This window comes from Macaca thibetana, chromosome 5 (assembly GCF_024542745.1).
Source record: "Macaca thibetana thibetana isolate TM-01 chromosome 5, ASM2454274v1, whole genome shotgun sequence".
In the NCBI taxonomy this organism is placed as follows: Eukaryota; Metazoa; Chordata; class Mammalia; order Primates; family Cercopithecidae; genus Macaca; species Macaca thibetana.
Genome location: NC_065582.1, coordinates 173,404,977 through 173,423,628, shown reverse-complemented (window position 1 = coordinate 173,423,628; position 18,652 = coordinate 173,404,977). Strand labels below are relative to the sequence as shown.

At 33.8% G+C, this 18,652-nt stretch overlaps 1 protein-coding gene across 3 annotated transcripts in view; it reads right to left on the bottom strand.

Annotated features, from left to right (window-relative positions):
• Positions 1-18,447, bottom strand: part of RAB28 (RAB28, member RAS oncogene family) — a 140,626-nt gene extending 122,179 nt beyond the window's left edge. For all 3 annotated transcript variants that reach the window (XM_050791672.1, XM_050791670.1, XM_050791671.1), the window contains exons 1-3: positions 18,160-18,447; positions 13,549-13,645; positions 8,428-8,516 (exon numbers count right to left, since the gene is read on the bottom strand). In XM_050791672.1, the coding sequence (XP_050647629.1) occupies positions 8,428-8,516; positions 13,549-13,645; positions 18,160-18,234 (261 nt within the window). In that variant the 5' untranslated portion in view covers positions 18,235-18,447. The remainder of the gene's footprint in view (positions 1-8,427; positions 8,517-13,548; positions 13,646-18,159) is intronic.
• Positions 18,448-18,652: the final 205 nt, after the last annotated feature.

The window sequence follows — 18,652 nt, the reverse complement described above, 5'->3', positions numbered from 1 at the left end:
ACTGGCAAAAAATAGACACACTGACCAACATAACATAATAAGAGAGTCCAGAAATGAGCCATACATGTACAGTCAATTGATTTTCAACAACAGAGCTAGAAACACACAATGGAAAAAGGACAGCCTCTTCAATAAATGGTTTTCGGAAAACTAGATATCCACATGCAGAACAATATCTCACAACATATACAAAAATCAACTCGAAATTGAGTAAAGATTTCAAAGACCAGAAACTACAAAATTACTACAAGAAAATTTAGGGGGGAAAACTACAAAATATTGGTCTGGGCAATAATTTTTTGAATTTCACTCCAAAACCACAGGCAACAAAAGCAATAGCCAATACGGGAAAACTAAAAAGCTTCTGTGCAGCAAAGGAGGAAAAAATTAACAGTGTGCAGAGACAACCTACAAATTAAAATATTTTCAAGTCATACATCCAAGAAGGGGTTAACATCCAAACTATACCAGGAACTCAAACAACTCCATAGCAAGAAAACAAAAAACTAAATTTAAAAATTGGCAAGAGACCTGTAAAGACATTACTCAGAAGACAAATGACTAACAGATACATTTTTTAAATACTGAACATCACCAGAGAAATGCAAATTAAAAGCAAAAAAATTATCCTCTTACACCTGTCAGAATGGCTATTGGCTATTATCAAAAAGATGAAAGATAACAAGTATCAGCGAGGATATAGAGAAAAGGGACCTCTGTACACTCTCAGTGAAAATGTAAAGAAGAATAGCCATTATGGGAAACTGTGTGGAGGTTCCTCAAAAAAAACTAAGAATATGATCCAGCAACCCTACTTTTGTGTATTTACCCAAAGATTTGAAATCAGTTTGTCAAAGAGGTTTTTGCACTCCCATGTTTGTTGCAGCACTGTCACAATAGCCAAGCTATGTAATCAACCTAAGTGTCCATTAACAAATGAATGGATAAAGAAAATGGAGTATATATGCATAATGGAATACTATAAGCCTCAAAAAAAGAAAAGTCTCTCACTTGCAACAGCATGGATGGAACTGGAAAACATTAAGCTAAGTGAAATGAGCCAGGCACAAAAAGACAAATGTTGCATGTTCTCACTTATGTGAAATCTGAAGTAATCAAACTCAGAAGTAGGGAGTAGACTTGTGGTTGCAGAGGCTAGGGGTTGGGGGAAATGGGGAAATAGTCAAAGGGTACAAAATCTCAGGAGATATAAAGGTTTTTTTGAGAATCATTGCACAGTGTGGTTAAAACAGTTAATAATTACATATCATACATTTCAAAATTGGTAAAAGAGTAAATTTCAAATGTTCTCAACATAAAAAAGTTATAAGGACTTGAGATAATGAATATGCTAATTGGCTTGAATTAATTATTCCACATTGTATTCATAAATCATAACATCACTCTGTACTCCATAAATATAACCAATTATAAACTGCCACTTCACAATAAAAGTTAACATTTTTTAAATAAAATCATACAGAATGTAAAAAAAAGAGTGAGTGAATATCAGAAAAGGAAAAAATGAAGATAACATAGTATCAATTATTTTTCTTACTGTTAATTGGTATAAAATACAACTGTTTAAAGTAATAATAATGTACTGGATGATTACAGCATATAGATAAGTGAGATGAATGACAGCCATGCCATAAGGGACAAAAAGGATGAACTGAGAATATTCTGAGGGACCTGCACTACACATGAAGCACTAAACTTAGTTTAAAATATATATTGCAAACTCTAGAATGATCACTAAAAAAAATTTTGAAGTATGATTGATATGCTAAAACAGGAGAGAAAATACTCAAATAAAACCAGAGAAAGTAAAAAAGAGGGGATAAACAAAGAAAACGTGCAAAGAATAGAAAAAGAACACGAAAGATGTTAACCCAGCTATCCCAATAACCACTTTGTATGTGAATTTAATACACAAGTTAAAAGACAGATTGTCAAAGGAGATGAGAAAAGAAGAGTCGACTATACATTGCCTACGGAAAATTGACCTTACATATAAAGACACAGACAGGTTAGCAGTAAAGGGATAGAAAAGCACCATGAAAACATTAACAAAAAGAAAGCTGGAGTAGCTATATAATTTGAGACAAAGCAGACTTCAGAATAAGGAAAATTATCAAGTTTAAAGACAAGACTGGCATAATGATAAGTCAGTCATCCAAGAAGACATAACAGTCCTCTCTATATATGCACCTAATAACAGGGCATCAAAATATATGAGGCCAAAACTGATAAAACTGCAAGGAGTTCCAAATCTGCAGATCCCCCTAGAGTTGAAGACTTTTTTCATTAAGCAAACAGAAAATCAGTAAGGGTATAGTTGATCTGAACAACACTAACAATCAACTTCATCTAATTGACATTTATAGACTACTGTATTCATTAGAATATGCACTATTCCCTAGCTCTCATGGAACATTCACCAAGACAAACTACATTCTGGGCCATAAAATATACCTTAACATGTTTGTAAAAACAGAAATCAAAAAAACCATGTTCTCAAACTATAACTAGAAATCAGTAACAGTAAAATAGCTTTAAAAACTCAAAGTATGTGAAGATTAAACAATATATTCTAAATAACACAAGCATCAAAGAAGTCTCAAAAATAATTTTAAAATAGTTTGAAGCAAAAACAAAATATATGCAACCTACCAAAACTTGTGGAATACAGAAAAAGCAGTGCTTAGGGAAAGTGTTTAGCATTGAATGCATATATTAGAAAAGCAGAAAAATCAATAATCTAAGCTTCCACTGTAGGAAACTAGAGGAAGAAGAGTAATTTCAGTCTAAAGCGAGCAGAAGAAAGTAATTAAAAATTAGGGAAGAAATAATTGAAATTAAAGAAGAAAACAACAGAGAAAAATCAACAAAGCCAAAAGCTGTGTTTTTAAAAAAAGATCAGTAAAACTGACAAACCCCTAGTCAGGCTAACCAAAAACAAAGGGAGGGAGAGAGAAGACACATATTAACAACATTAATTAATAAGGGTCTTCACTACCTATTCCACAGACATTAAAAAAATAATATAAACAACTTTGTGACCACGAATTTGACAATATAAATATAATGGACCAAATCTTTAAAAGACACACATTATCAAAACTATTGACTCTCAGGGCCTCTACTCACCAGCCTCAAAGCCAGACCTCTAAGTACTCACCTCTTCAGGAGCCTCAAATCCCTCAAATACCAGCACCCTCAAATCCCTAAGTCTCTGACCACATCAACAATCCAGAACTCTTCTGATCCCTTCCAGAAAACTATCGGAATCTTCTCAGCCACAAGAAAGTACAACTCCCTCAAACATGGAATACATCTTGCAACCTACCTGGGAACTTCTGGATCTAATTTTCTTGGCAATCTTATGGTCATCTAAATCCATCGCCATGTCTCATGTCCCAGATAACTTTTGTTATCAACCACATATCTGACATTTATCCCTCTCCTATGTCTTCAACCCCATACCATCCTTTCCTTCCACTTCCCAATTTACCTTTCAGCTGCTGCTCTTCTTCCCAAATCTTCTACATGACCCTTTGGAAATCAGATTTCAAGTTTAATAAATCCCTCTTCAGCAACAGTTTCCTTCATTTTATGCCTTAACTGCCTTCCTCCAACTTCGATTCCAAGAAAATACTACCATCCATAGTATTTTGTAAACATCAAGATTTTTAGTAAATATTATATAATGTTAGTTTATATGGTAGTTTGTTTTCATCTATTGCACTCACCACCATATCTAATAAGCATGATGAGAGAGTAAATCAAATGGATACCATTTTCAAGGTAATAATTGACAGCATTTTTTTAAGAGATGGGGTCTTGCTCTGTTCCCCAGGCTGGAATGCAGTCATGGCTCACTGCAGCCTCGAACTCCTGGGCTCAAATAATCCTCCCATCTCAGCCTCTCTAGTAGCTAGGACTACCGGCGTATACTACAGTGCCCAGCTAATTTTTTAAATTTTTTGTAGAGAAAGGGTCTCACTATGTTGCTTAGGCTGGTCTCATGCTCCTGACTTCAAACAATTATCCTGCCTTGGCCCTCTAAAGCACTGGGATTATGACCCACTGACCTGGCCTTGATAGAAGTTTTGAAAGAACAAACACTGATGCCTACCAAGTAACAGTCTTGTAAAGCATTGCATAGATATAGTTCTTCAGTGTAACATGTGCTAAACACAGTACACACACTGTTACTGTTTAACATTCTCAAAAAATGAAAGGTTTCCCAGTCCCAAAATGCAGGTTATTTGTTTTCTCCCTTATATGCAAGACAAATAATCTGCTTTAGTTTTTTAGTTATATATAGAAATGAATTAAATCATACAGATTATATAATAGCCATTAACAACATATATCTTGCTTTATAAGTATAACCTGTAAGAAACACGCAAAGAAAGTGCACAAACATGTTATAAGTTGGCAAATATCCAACTAAAAAACTTACAGCAAAAGAGAGCAGAAGGTCTTGCAGAGTCCAGTTTTAAGATGCACCCTCTCCCTAGCTGTCATGTAGGCACCAAATCCTTTTGTTGGTACTTAAAAAGCAGGCACATCTGTGTGGGGCCACTGGTACATAATAGTGGTTATGTTCTACCTCACAAGTGACTACACTTTCATTGAGTTTATGCTCAGTGGGTCAGTGTTTGCAAACCACTTAGATTCCAGGACAGAAAGAGCTACAAAAATGAAACATCCAGTCCTTCTCTGAGGTTTGTTATTAGCCTCTGTTAGCCACAGGTTACAGGGCACTAAACACTATGTACTGTGTGTTTGCTCTCAACCACTATGAAAAATCGCCTATAACATCTTTCTAAAGACTCCTAGAAATTTTTAAGTTAATTTAAAATCTGGGAATTTAACTGGGACATATTTCAATTCTTAGAACTAGTTCTTGTCAAAATACCTCACTAATTCTTTTTGGGGTGTCAATTCAATTTAGTTTTCACCAACACTTTCAACAGGCTACTGCTAACGTTTAAATGTTGCTGGGGGTAAGGGGAGTGAAGAGGGTAAAATAATCGGTTTTATTTGGGTCCAAGTTAACTCCCAGCCTACAAATAAGCTTCTATGCAGATGTTAAGAAATGCTTTAAAGAAACAGATTGATTAGTTTAATGACCCAGACATGTATAATTCTTTCTATATACAATACAGAAGTTACAGAAGTTAGAGAACCTAAAATAAACCCTAAATAACACATTAAACCAATATCCTGAAAAAGCTTGTCTCAACATTTCTGTGGAAGATTTCTGTCCTGTAGTATACCAAAATCTAAAGTACTCATGAGATAGGTAATATAAAGTATCTATAACTCCAGAAGCAATATAGATCTACTTTGAAGAATAATTATATTATTATATAAAATTATTGAGTTTATTAAAATGCTATCAGGATGTTTTTGAAATCACTGGTTTTGAAAAGTAACATTTTCTCCAATTTATAGTAGTAAATAATGAGTCACAGCCTCTCTAGCCTGGATATAGAATTTAAAAACAGTTTAACAAAATAGACCACTGGTCAATGACTTTATGTACTTAACACAGCATTTATTTGGAATCTCTGGAAAGCAGAAAAAATTATTATATTATCATCCTTTTTTTTTTTTTCTTTATAAACTGAGTCTCGCTCTTTCACCCAGGCTGGAGTAGAATGGCATGATCATAGCTCACTCCAGTCCCCAAACTCCTGGGCTCACGTGATCCTCCCATATCAGTCTCTCAAGTAGCAAGGACTACAAGTGCCTGCCCCCATGCCCTATCATCTATTTTTAACAATTCATTTCATCATCTCAGAATTCCCAGTTTTGTCAGGCAATTTCATAGAAAGATTCATGAATTTCTCAGAAATACTGTACATTGTTGTTTAATAAAAACACAGTACATGAATATAAGTGTCACAGCAACCGTAAAGTATAAACAATAAAACGCACTACCAAGAGAGAAAAAAGTCAGTATGTACCTTCAAGATAGAAACTTTATACAACAAGTTCTAAGAAATATAACATTCACTTTCTCCCAAGAAATAAAGTACCTTAAAAAATAATGAAGACATTTTACTAAATTTATGGACTTTCAAAAAAGATGGAAATTCTTGAAATGTCTACCAATGTTCTCATTAATGTCTGCTGATTGTAGGCAGCTTTGTAATAACATAAAATATATACTGTCAAAAACTGACTTAAGGAAATGGTCACAAAATACTGTGAGTACACTAAATGATACTGATTATATAATTTATTTTTTATTTATTTTGTTTTTTAAAGATGGAGTGTCACTTGTCACCCAGACTGAAGTGCAGTAGTGTGATCACAGCTCACTGAAACCTCAAAATCCTGGGCTCAAGTGATCCTCCCACCTGTGCCTCTCAATTAGCTGGGATTACAGGCATGAGCCACTGCGTATAGCTGATTATACACTTCAGAATGGTTAACTTCATAATACACAAATTTCACATCAATATTAATTTTTATATAATAGTAATAAATTTTAAATAATTTAAATAAATTAGATAATAAATTTTTAAATGATTTGAAGATAGAATTGATAGAATTCAACACATGGGCATAATATTCCCCTAATTTTTAAGGAAAGAAAAATGTATTAATTGAATTATATATTATTATTTACCCTGAAATGCATAAAGTCCTCCTGTTCTCCACTAACTCTGGTTGCACCTATAAATCATAAAAGACTATTCCATTTGACACCAAGAGTCAAATTTCATTAGAAGTTAGATCGAATCTTCATTTTCTTAAAAATCCTATATGTGGCCTTATAGACAGATTTTATGGAACAAAGATAAGAGTGTTATTTTCCCATGTTATCAACCACATGAATGAAACAAGAACTGTGGCTTCCCACAAATCTCTGTCCAGCAAGTTTTATCTAGCTTAGTATCCATTTTAATCAGTTTAAAACAGAAAAATAAATAAATAAAACAAAAAAGCCATACATAAAATTCTGAGATGTACTTTTTAAGAGAAAAATGAACATGCATAAAATATCAAGTCACTTAACCACAGATGAAAATGCTATAAATGTGAACAGAAAAATTTTGCAGGAGACAAAGAACCATGTATAAAAGATAAGAGCATTAAGAGCCAAATCTCTGTATCAGCAATGCAAAAAATCAAAACTCTAGGGCCTTTATATGTGATTCAGAACCATATTAGCCTCTATAACCATACTGTCCTTCTCTGAATATTTTATAAAATAAATCAGAATCTATTTTTCATCCACAATCAAGGCAATGGTACTTGACATGAACCAAACTTTGTACAGCAGTGCTTAACCTACTATATCTCCACCCTATAGAATCATTTATTATGAGCAACATGGTTCCACATAACCAAGTTATATTTGTCCCACTTAAAATACCAAACTCTAATAAAGAACTAAAAATTTTTACTACTACCCCTATGTCTCCAGATGATGTAGAAGATACACACCAATTAAAAAAAGCAAAAATAAAGAAATAGCACATCAAGTATTACATACAGAGCTCAGTAAGCACAACGTACTTAATATTTGGCTATATACCATATTCTCTACTTCATCGGATGATTACTTTCAATAGTATTACTGCATTTCTAAAGTGTGTCATTTAATCAAAAGCAATCTGCCAAATATTAAAAAGACAATTCTTCAGTGAACATGCTCAGAGAGAAATGATTAACTTTTTAAAGTATATTACCACCCTGTATATTTTCTATTTGTATAATAACTTTATTTAAAATCTTATAAATTATATCAATATAAGCTCATGGAGAATATAAGCTCATGTGGCCAAATTTATGTAATTATTCAGGTCATTTTTCATTTTTCACTTTCATTTTTCTTGCTCTACATGGATTTTCTTCTGAAAATACAGCATTATCATAAATTATTGTACGTGTTTCACATATACACTGTCATATTTAGTTATCTGATAGAAAATATTGACATGTCTATTAAATCTGAAAAGCTATCAATATTCATTACACAAAAATATAGACATATAGATATGCTTTTAGTCCTTGTAACTTAAAATGAAATTAAATTTTCATCCCTGTATTTTTCATTCAGTTTATTTGAAAGTAGTCACTATAACCAAACCAGCTAATAAATATCAAAATATCATTTATCACTGCATTTATCGAACTGCTAACAATAACACCTAGTAATATAAATACCATACGAAAGCTGTTAAAGAGTTTTCCTATTCCCTCACCCAAATCATTCCAAACATAATTTGGAGAGAATGAAACCAAAGGACTAGCACAAACATAAAATTATTCTCTCTACATATCAGATAAAAAGTTAGAAAGAAAGTATGTGTGTGTGTATGTGCATTTGGGTGTAGATTTGCATATGTGCTTGTAAATGCTATACTTTCAATACTGGAATAATCAGAATTCATATCATACCTGTGCTCCATAGATATATTTATCCAACATTTTGCCTCCTATTGTCTGCCCTCCTATATCCCAAATTTGAAGGGTAACATTCAAGTTTCCTAGAATATAAAAAATGAATATAAAAATATCAAAAAAATTAAGTAACAATACAACAGCTGACACAGTATCACAGAATACTAAGTCACAATAAGAAACTGAGCCCAATTTGCCTTTATGTACAGGCTCACATGATATTTGGAATTGTGAAAACAATGTCAAAAGAAATCATAGTGGAGAATCTAGTTTTATCCTTTTACTCCATTTCCATGGAACCATATTTACAACCACTTTCAAAACAAAACAAAGTAAGCTTTAATTTATAAACTTAAGCCTCAGAAAAACGTTTTTCTTAGAGAATAGAATGAAACACACGTCCATGGAGCAAGAAATGTACTTTAGAAATAAAAACTGAAGCTTTGAATACTCAACCATCCAATCATATATATGAATTTTGTTGTAGGTTCTAAACTCTATGGGTTCTAAAACTCATGGAATAATAGCAAACTATAAAAATGCACCCATAATTTCAGCTCAAATTAATGAATCTTTTTATAATGTGATTGTCAGCTACTCTAGGATATGGCAAACATAAGCAAAAAATTATGTTTTCAAATTTAACCCATAAAATAGAAACACATTTGATAGCCCTATTCAGAACAAATGTAGGATACATACCATGTATATCACTAAATATTACAATGTATTCAAACTTGTTCAAAGCATTTCCATTTAAACAAACTATGTATACTTCCAAGCCTTCATAAAATAGTGTAACTAATCATCTTCCCCTATGAGCATTATAAAAGCATTCTAAAAGGGAATCTTTAAAATCCTTTCATGCATTTTGTAAAATATTTGGTTGATACAAAAATTTATGAGATAAGCTGTTCTCTCTTCTCAATGCAACTGATGAGTATGCTTACAAAAGCCAAACTATGCTATTTAGTTGAACATTTTAAACTATATCCCTCATAAGATTATGGAGTTTTCTCCAGAGTCTCAATTAGCACTTTCTGAATGATTTGCAAATCAAAAGAAAATAAAATAAAAGGTTAGAAACTGAAAAATGATCTCATTTCAAAAAAAGATTATAAAGATATATATTTATACGCCAACATAAAACACTAAAATCTGAGACAGTTAGTCATACCATTTAACTATGCAACTGAAAAGAAAAAGACATTTGATTAACCAGCACAGTTTTCTAAATTTTGGTGAGTTTGTATTACAATCTTTCCATTATTTAAACATAGGTTGTTCCATCTGCCACCGTGCAGAGGATTTCCACTAGGAACTTCCATTAGCATTAATGAGCGCTAATGTTTTATCACCACCATTATTCCTACAGACACATACTTTCTACACTTACACTAATAACCAAAATGTTCTTAAAGCCCTATGAATACAAAAACCAAAACGTCACAGACTAAGATGTGTCCAAAAACTTATACAAATCGAATTTCTTAAAAATCTAAATTTTTTGAGATTCAAGGCTGAAATAATTCTTCTATAATGCTGTCTCAAATTAAGCAGATAAGAAAGGGCTAGCCATCACTAAGAAGTATATATAATAGTTTCAGAAACCCCTAAGCAGGCAGTAGGCTATTCATTTTACTTGCACAACTCTTTAGAGTTATTTGATTACTTCAAAAGACAGTGCTTAACAATACTAACTTTTACAGAGGAAGATTTTAGGCAATACTAAATAAGCACTAAAAGGTGTTTAATCCCATTTTTTCAGAGTCAATAGTCCTTATTGCTTAACCTCACAACAAAAAATATAAAGCTTTCTTCTTTAAGTTCTGATATTCAGATCCTATCTGAATGAGGTGTTGTGAACACTTTGACTACAATTTCAGGAACATGATCTTCATTACATGTTTTCAAATTCTGACTACAATCATATCAAGACCCTAAATCATCTATCTATCCAATTGTCTCCCATATTCATGTGTTGAGGATACTTTTTAAATGCATGCCTTTCCAAATAAACTCTGTTGTCAGTGTTTGCCTGTTTTTTTAAACATATAAATTATAATGACTCAGAAATAAAAATAGCTACGAATTACTGATAGTCCACTAATATAGAATGCTAACAAAAAATTACTATCTTTACAGTTTCAACAAATGATATTAACTTCATATTACTTCTTATATCTAGAAATATATTTTTAACTCCACATTTTAATTTTAGGATTATTAACACATAAAACTAAAAATAAAATGTAGATTCCTTATTTAAGGAGCAAAATCGCATGAGGATATGATTCAAATCAATATTCATTTTTGTTTTTGCAGGCATAAACATATGAATTCTCCTAGTATATTTTCAAGATGACACACCTATAAAGCTATATAAGAATATTCAAATAATATTATAATTTTGTTTAAATCAAGAATCTATCTAATACAAATTTCTAACCGATACAGAACATTAAGGAAATTGTCAGAAATCTAATCCCAAACCCAGAATGCTACAAAATTCCTGCTCCTCTGTAAGAAATGACATGTAACTAGAAGAAAAAATAAAATAAATGAGGTGACAAAACACAGGTAAGTTGCTTTTGGTATGAATTAAAGCCACCAAGAGGATTCAACAGTGACCTTGTAAAAGTACACTTGGTGCCTTGGTTAACCTTACTTAAAGTGCTGCATAGTCAAGATGGAACTAAAAACACAAGTCTGCCCACTTCTTGTACTAAAGACTTAGAAATCTTTTTCACAGTAGAACGCTGTTTACTGGACTGTACCCACAAGCTTCCTGAAAGTATTTTGACTAAGACTCTTAAGAAGCTCTATCAGCAGAATCTCTGACTAACAGATACACTATTTTAAGCAGTAAAATCTGCACAGTGGTTGCATCCAGACTATACAGCACACCGGATCATGAAATATACTAAAATGGATGAGTATTTGCAAAGTAATGATCTTGAAAACTTGCATGAAGAGAATGTAAATAGATGGACAGGAGGTTTACACCCCTAACAATCTAACTGGTCAGAGGACTTACTAGACTACTAACAAATATTAGATTCACTGACTATGCTATAAATTCAATAAAGCTACCTGTAATGTTTTATTCAGCTAATGATATATTAATGATCCTACATTTGACAGTTATAATGAATTTAAAGTATTTAAAGAATAATTATAAACCTTGTAATTTATTCACCTCATTTCTTAATATACTTATTAATTATATAAAAACAAAATACATTAAAATATTTTTTTCTTACTGAAATTTCTACCATAAGTTTGAGTCTGTTAAGTAGCATAAAACCAACTGCGTTAAAAAAAAATAGAACTTTTCTTCTGGAACTTTACCATCAAAATAAAAACTTAACTAGGAAAATTAAAATATACATTCATTAAGAGTATACATGCCCTAATTTCATTTTTTAACCTAAGTACTGTGTAAGTCTAAAATATTATACTATTAATCTAGATTTCAAGAATATCAAATATTTTTTACAAAGTAATCAAAATTTTTAAATTGGTAGTGCTGTGCTACAGGTCAGAAATCATCACATATATCGCCTGTATGAAACGTCTAAAAACCAGTCTTTGTTTTTAATATTTGAGTAGGTACTTGTTTCTTTATTTAAGCTTTTCAACTAAAAAATAAGAAATATTAAAAGTAATGAGACAAAAAGTTGGTGTGGTGGTTTTTCAAATTAAGCATCAAAACAAAATAGCTAATAGCAAAATATTATATTGAGACTCTCTGCGTACAACTGGCATCTGTGAAAAAAACTGCTGCAAAACTAAGCTTCCAGCCTCTTTATTATGTGATTTGTGTATGTATTCGGCTAGTGACTGCTATTAAGAATTCTGAATGCAGCATAGATTATCGGTAAGACGAAGAATAATAAAATTAAAATGACGTTTTCAGTTTTGGATACATTAAAAGAAAATACAAATGAAACAAAGTACGCATATGTTTCTCCTTAAACCTCTTGCTGAACAATAACCCAGTAATGGAAAAATTGAAATTATTTTTTTTCTCATGGGATATCTCCTAATCTATTTTTCACTGGTAGCCAAATACAAACCATCACAAAATATAACAAAGTATATTACTAAGGAGATAAGAAGAATACCTCCATTACCAAGAGTTTTCATTAGCTACTCTAAAACTTTCATGGGGAGTTGTCTGATAGATGGGGTGTCTGAGAGGTTAACATATTTCAATAATAATTGGAATGTATTAAACCCCTTCCCACTATATCACTCACATTTCAGTACATGAATCTGACATTACACTTGCAACTGTTTTCTCCAAATGTGCTTCCTCACAGAGGAGAGGGACGGATGGTTTATAAAGTCAATCAAGATAAACTGCTTTTAATAAAATACTTTAAACATATAATTTAACCATTGAAATTGAAAGGACAGCATTTTAAAGCCCCAATTGTTCAGAAACTAACTTAAAACATAAACCACTCTTTCTTTGTTATTATTTCCCCGTATTTCCCACAAAATGTGCTGCAACTGGCATCTAAATAGTTTCTTTGCATGGTGAAGTGAAACATCTTGAATGCTCAAACTGTATTTTTATGAGTGCCTAGGGACCCTAAATTTTAGTGGTCTATTAAATGCCAGCAATTTCATGCTGCCTTGCATAAAACAGCATTCACATATTAGAGCACAGAAGTTCCATAGCTACATTATACTTCTGTTCCAACTTTAAACAAAAAAACTAAAGTAGAGGCAAATCAAAATAATATTTTAAAAAATAATCCTTCCCAATCTTTTCACATTTTGTTAATACAATATCTGTTGACAAATGTATAGCACTTAATTTTTTAAAAGCTTTTCAGAATTTTATAAGCAACCATTGTTTATCCTCAAAAAATGTATAGTAGCCAAAAACAGGGAAGGAGTGGGAGAGTATATAAACTTTTTCTCACACCCGTGGACAATATGCCTTCATGATAGATTGTGATGAAAGTTAACCTCCCTAAGATAAATATACTGATTCTATACATCTTCATGTAGAAGCAGCCCCAAAATTTTACACATTTCTTTCTTATGGCATTTATTGTAAGATTTTTTTATAATCTTCTACGTTAAGACTTTTTAGTCTCTTACCTGGCAATGTTATCCTTCTCAAAAAGAAATCCAGTCCTATAGTTTGTTTGTACCGTTTCCCAAAAGTTTCTTGAGCAAAACACGTAGCTAAGGAGGTCTAAAAAATTGACGCACAGAATGTCAAAATTAATTCATTAAAGAAATGTAATCATAAGACCACTACTAAATCTTATTAAGCAATCTTAACATGTATACTCCAATTAATCCAACAAGCAACTTTAAGTAGTTCTAATCAGTTACAAGGCCGGGAGAGACTTAACACCACCAGGTAAATTTCACTTGCCTGCAGCTATCGGTAGGGACAATAAACTAATGGGTTAGATCTCTTTAAATCCCCTGCTTGTCAAGATCCTTTTCCTTGCTGAAAATCAGAATTTGAGAGTTATCAACAGAAAAAAAAATAATAATAATAATAATAAAGATCTGAATTATTTTAAAACATAATTAAAGATATTATCTAACTTAGATCAGTTTCTGAGGCTAAATATTCTAAGGGTAGCTGAGCCCTCAGCTAATAATAAGAAGCATTAATTAAGGAGGGAGAAACCTGCTTACAGAATTTTCCTTTTCCCCACAGGAAAAGTATCATGTGTAATTTTTCTTTATTTTTAAAGATGTTAATTGAAAATGACCCTAAAGAATGACTGTGACAATATGTATCTTTTAAATAAAGAAGTTGGTATTTTGAAGATTAATATAAAGTAGACAAAATGAATATTTTCCATCCAAGAACCATAATGCCAAGAAGTCACAAGCTATTATAACCAGAACAGATATACATTTTTTTAAATAGAAACTCAAAGTTTTAGTCAAAAACTCTGGAGTTTTCTTTTTAAAGTATCATTTCTTATCAAAGCAAAAGAAGAATTTTCTAGTAACAAATAAATAACAATAACTCAACAAATTCTTAAACATTTTAAATGCACTATTTTTATTTATAAACTTCCTCCAAAAAAGAGAAAGGCAACTTCACTTAGCTTTTATGCTCTTCAAGACAGACTCTCTATGTTAAGAGAAAATAGCTGTTTTCTATTTTAAAAGTTAAAATTACATGTCAACTCTTAAAATAATGAAAACTAAGATAAAATTTCTAAGACAGCTGATTACAGTTCATTATGACATAAGTAGTACAACAGTGCAAAAGAAAATTTGGCCAAACTTCAATTCCTTTTAGCAAGTTCATCTAAATTTCCTTTTACACAGAACAATATTTTTCACACAAATGGCAATTTGGACACCGTAATTCCAAAAATTTTTGTGTTTAAACACCCAGCATTTGTAATAAATTTCTAAGATAATTGGCCAAGTATTTGTTGAGCACTACCATGTGAAGGATATTCTGCTAGACATCTAGCAACAAACACAGTTGTTGTATTTTTGACACATGTAACAATATCAAAACTGAGAGATCAGAATTGAAAAGATAGGTATTTCTTTTTAGACTTTTGTTTCTCATTTACACTATATTATTCTACTGACCTTATCTAACTTACACCACAAAATCATCTTTGATGAGGTTCAGAATTCTAGAAAAAAATAACTATCACTACTTATATTATTACAGGTAATTCAAAATATTTAATAGACTGATAGTTAAAGGTCAAAGAGAAACTGAAGGCATGTGTAACATCCACATAATATCATTTGAGATAATTTTTCATTTTAAAGAACCGCAGAGTTCAATATTTTCATATTAAGGAGTATTCAGAAAACTTCTAAGGAAGTTTCTTTTCCTGAAAAAGTGACTTCTAGATTTTGAAAGCCCTGCTTTCACACTTTTGAGGCAAATATAAAGTTGGGATTTTCAACTGGAATCGAGTATAAACTGTCAAAAATACAGGTTACTGGGAACATACAGAGTATTAAAGCAAGTTCTTACTATATCATCTCCTAATATCTTGAGATAAAAATTGAACAGAGAATCAACTGAACCAGTGTTGGTCACTTTCTCTTCAATTATGTAGACTGCATGCAATCTTACACATTCAATAATTTCTCAAGTCACTCTATAAATATCCTTCTTAATTACAGGTATTAAGTGAACAACTAGCTTCCATATCAGAAATATTTTTATCTGAATCTTTATATTTTTTGATTTGGAAAATTTCTACTAACATTTTTGATTTGGTAAATTTCTACGAACATTTTTTAACCATACTACATTTACAAACACTGGAAAGACAGAAAAAATGAATATTTTGCCTCAAAAAGCTCTTAAGAGATTATGTAATAAAAGAAAAAATATGAATCAGAAAAGGAAAGAAATAGAAACACGTGATACTGGAGGGAGGAGCTAAATTTCTCTTGGAGAAACTGTTAAGTCATCATCTCAATACTCTACTGCATCTGTCAGTGTGTTGAAAAATGCTCAGAGTTAGATTGAGCAGGAAAAACAAATGCTAGGAAAAAAGAGCCAAGAGTTAAGTCAGGATACAAATAAGAATGAAAGAGAGGCTGAGTTCACAAAGAAAACAACAATAAAGGAAAAAGAATGGGAATGTTGGTGGCTGCCAAGTATTTGAGAACTTAATAGGGTATGGAGAAAAAAATTCTTGATTTAAGAATAATGAAAGAAGGTTAGGTGTCAGATGTCTGCGTCCGGAAGTTCCTATTAGAAAAAACTGTTACAGTTTTAAAATAAGTTATTTAGGCAAGATGATGAAGATTAAGTCAGAGCACCATAAAAAATATTACTGTTATCCTTTGAAGCAGAATGATAATACTAACTCTAAAACATGGAAGTGAAAAAAATTATGCTGTCCTATACCAGAAAAAATTTTAAACAGAAATAAAAAACTGTAATTATTCACACTAAATTAGCAACAAAGGGAAAACGTGTATGATAGATTAAATAAAAAACTCAGACCCAAAATTATGAACAAATTTCACTGAGTAATATATGTACAATAAATACTGTTAGAAAAATGAACAAAAGTTTAAAGAATTATGATAGCATATAGGATAACCAGCAATTTTTGTGTCTTTTTACAAATGTATTATGTTATGCGTTGTCATTATCATTTTAAAAGGGAAATAAGAACAGTTATGAATTGAATACAGTAAAATTTAAGAGCCAAAACTGTAGACAGCCTTCAAAAGAAAATCTAAATGATGAGGAAACTATAAAAATCTAACAAACTTTTTATTGAATAAAGGTGTTAGAAACAATGATGATTTATTTATAGCAATTCATTCATTCGAAAAGTTTACTGAGTATACAAAAATTAATATACTTTAGAAAGAAAAGTTACCCCAAGTTCCTTTCTTCCCCCAAAGTTTAAATGTAATCATAGCATATTGTTTTCCTCAGCTTTAAAAATCTGTAACAAAGGATCCAAGAAGACAAGAAAAAAAACCAACAAAATACTCCAAATTTTGCATATGAAATATTACATCTTTCCCAGGGGACCTCGAAACTCAAATGTCAGAACCAAAGGCAGAAGCAGCTATGCCAGGGAGGATGCAAAGAGAAGTCGTCACCAGAGAAACCAGGGTCCAAACTGCGACCAGCAACAGGGAAATGTGAAGCCTTAAACAGGAAACAGAGCCTGGGTTTCTTTAGACTATGGTTGGGATAAGGGAGGGGAGTAGAGGGGAGATAAACTTTAGCAATAATCCCAGAAAGTGTTGGCGCCTGACAGAAGCATGGGTAAGAAGGCATCCGGGTAGAGGCTCTTCACTTTGTTGGTGGAGGGATCATAGACCTCTCTGAGATCTTATGGACCGTCTCCCCAGAGCAAGCACCGGGCAGTTTTCAGTCCATTTCAGGAGTTTCACAACCTTGGGGTAGGAGCCGCTGCCTAGGAGATAATAAGACTGATGCTGCCTGATACTCTCATTCATTCGACCAGGGATCCCTTCTGTCACGCAAGCAGCTCTAGCCTCAGCATCCTGCCCATAACAGGAGCTCCAGAAACACTTGTTGACTGACTGCTTGTACGGAGTGCTGAGCTGGAAACAGAGGTGATGAACAGGTATGATATTAAAACAGCAACTAACGTGTATAGAGTGGACACTGTGCTCTAAAGGTTTTATGTGTATTTTCACATTTAATATGTATTTTCACATTTCTCCCTTTGCGGCGGCCCTTTTCAATACCCATCTTACAGATAAAGCTCAAACTGATTAGCAATTTGCCCTCCAATGACTCGACGACTAAGTGGCGGAGCCCCCTATTCTCACCCGGGAAATACTGATCCCAGAGTCATGCTCCTGGGGGCTCACGGTGCAGTGGAAGCATCAGAAACGGTAAAGGGGGTGGGAGGGGAGGAGCAAGTGTGACCTGGACTACAAGTAAGAGGAGCTAAGATGCCTTGGCAAATCCCTGCCAGTCCTGAGAGGCGGGAAGCTGAAAGGCTGGCCTGAGTCTTGCAGGAGTTCGCAATCCAGACGGCGAGTTAGGAAGTGACTTTTTTGTAAGGGGGAGCTGGACAGCGTCGGCCTTCACCAAGCGCCCATTTCGTGTCTGGCCTCAGGCCACACAACCAGACGGGCCCGGGCCTAGAAGCCCGAGAGCTCGGGGTAACTAGGCGACGCCGGGCGGCGGGGAGGAGGCCGGGGAGCGCCGGGGTTCCTGCAGGCCAGGGACGGCGGGCCTGCTCGAGGACTGACCTTCCCGGAGGCGCCGTCCCCCAGCACGACGATTTTCAGTTGCCGGTCCTGGCTCTCCTCCTCAGAGTCCGACATGGTGTCCCGGGAACCAGGCCCGCCCCCCGAGGTGGAGGGGGGAAGGGAAGGAGGAAGGCTCCGGGGGCGGGGGAGAGGAGGAAGGGAGGTAGCGGCTGCAGGACCCCCGCCCCGGTGTCTCCGCGCCGGCAGGAGGGATCCGAGGAGAATCACTCCGCAGGCGCCATCTTGCCCACCTCCCCGCCCTCTGCGCGCGGCCCCGCCCCCTACGCGCACGTCGGGCGCGCGCCCCCGCTTCAGAGCCAACCCGCGCCGACCGCCGGCCTCCCTGACGAGCCGAACCACTCGCGGCCCTGGACTGGTGGGGGGGACATGCTGGCGGGAGAGGCGAATTGCCGCGTTGCCCTTCAGGAGGTAGTTGGCTAGAAGAAGAAAAGAAGTGTTCGTTCAAATTAAGGAGAGAAAACGGCAGCAGAAC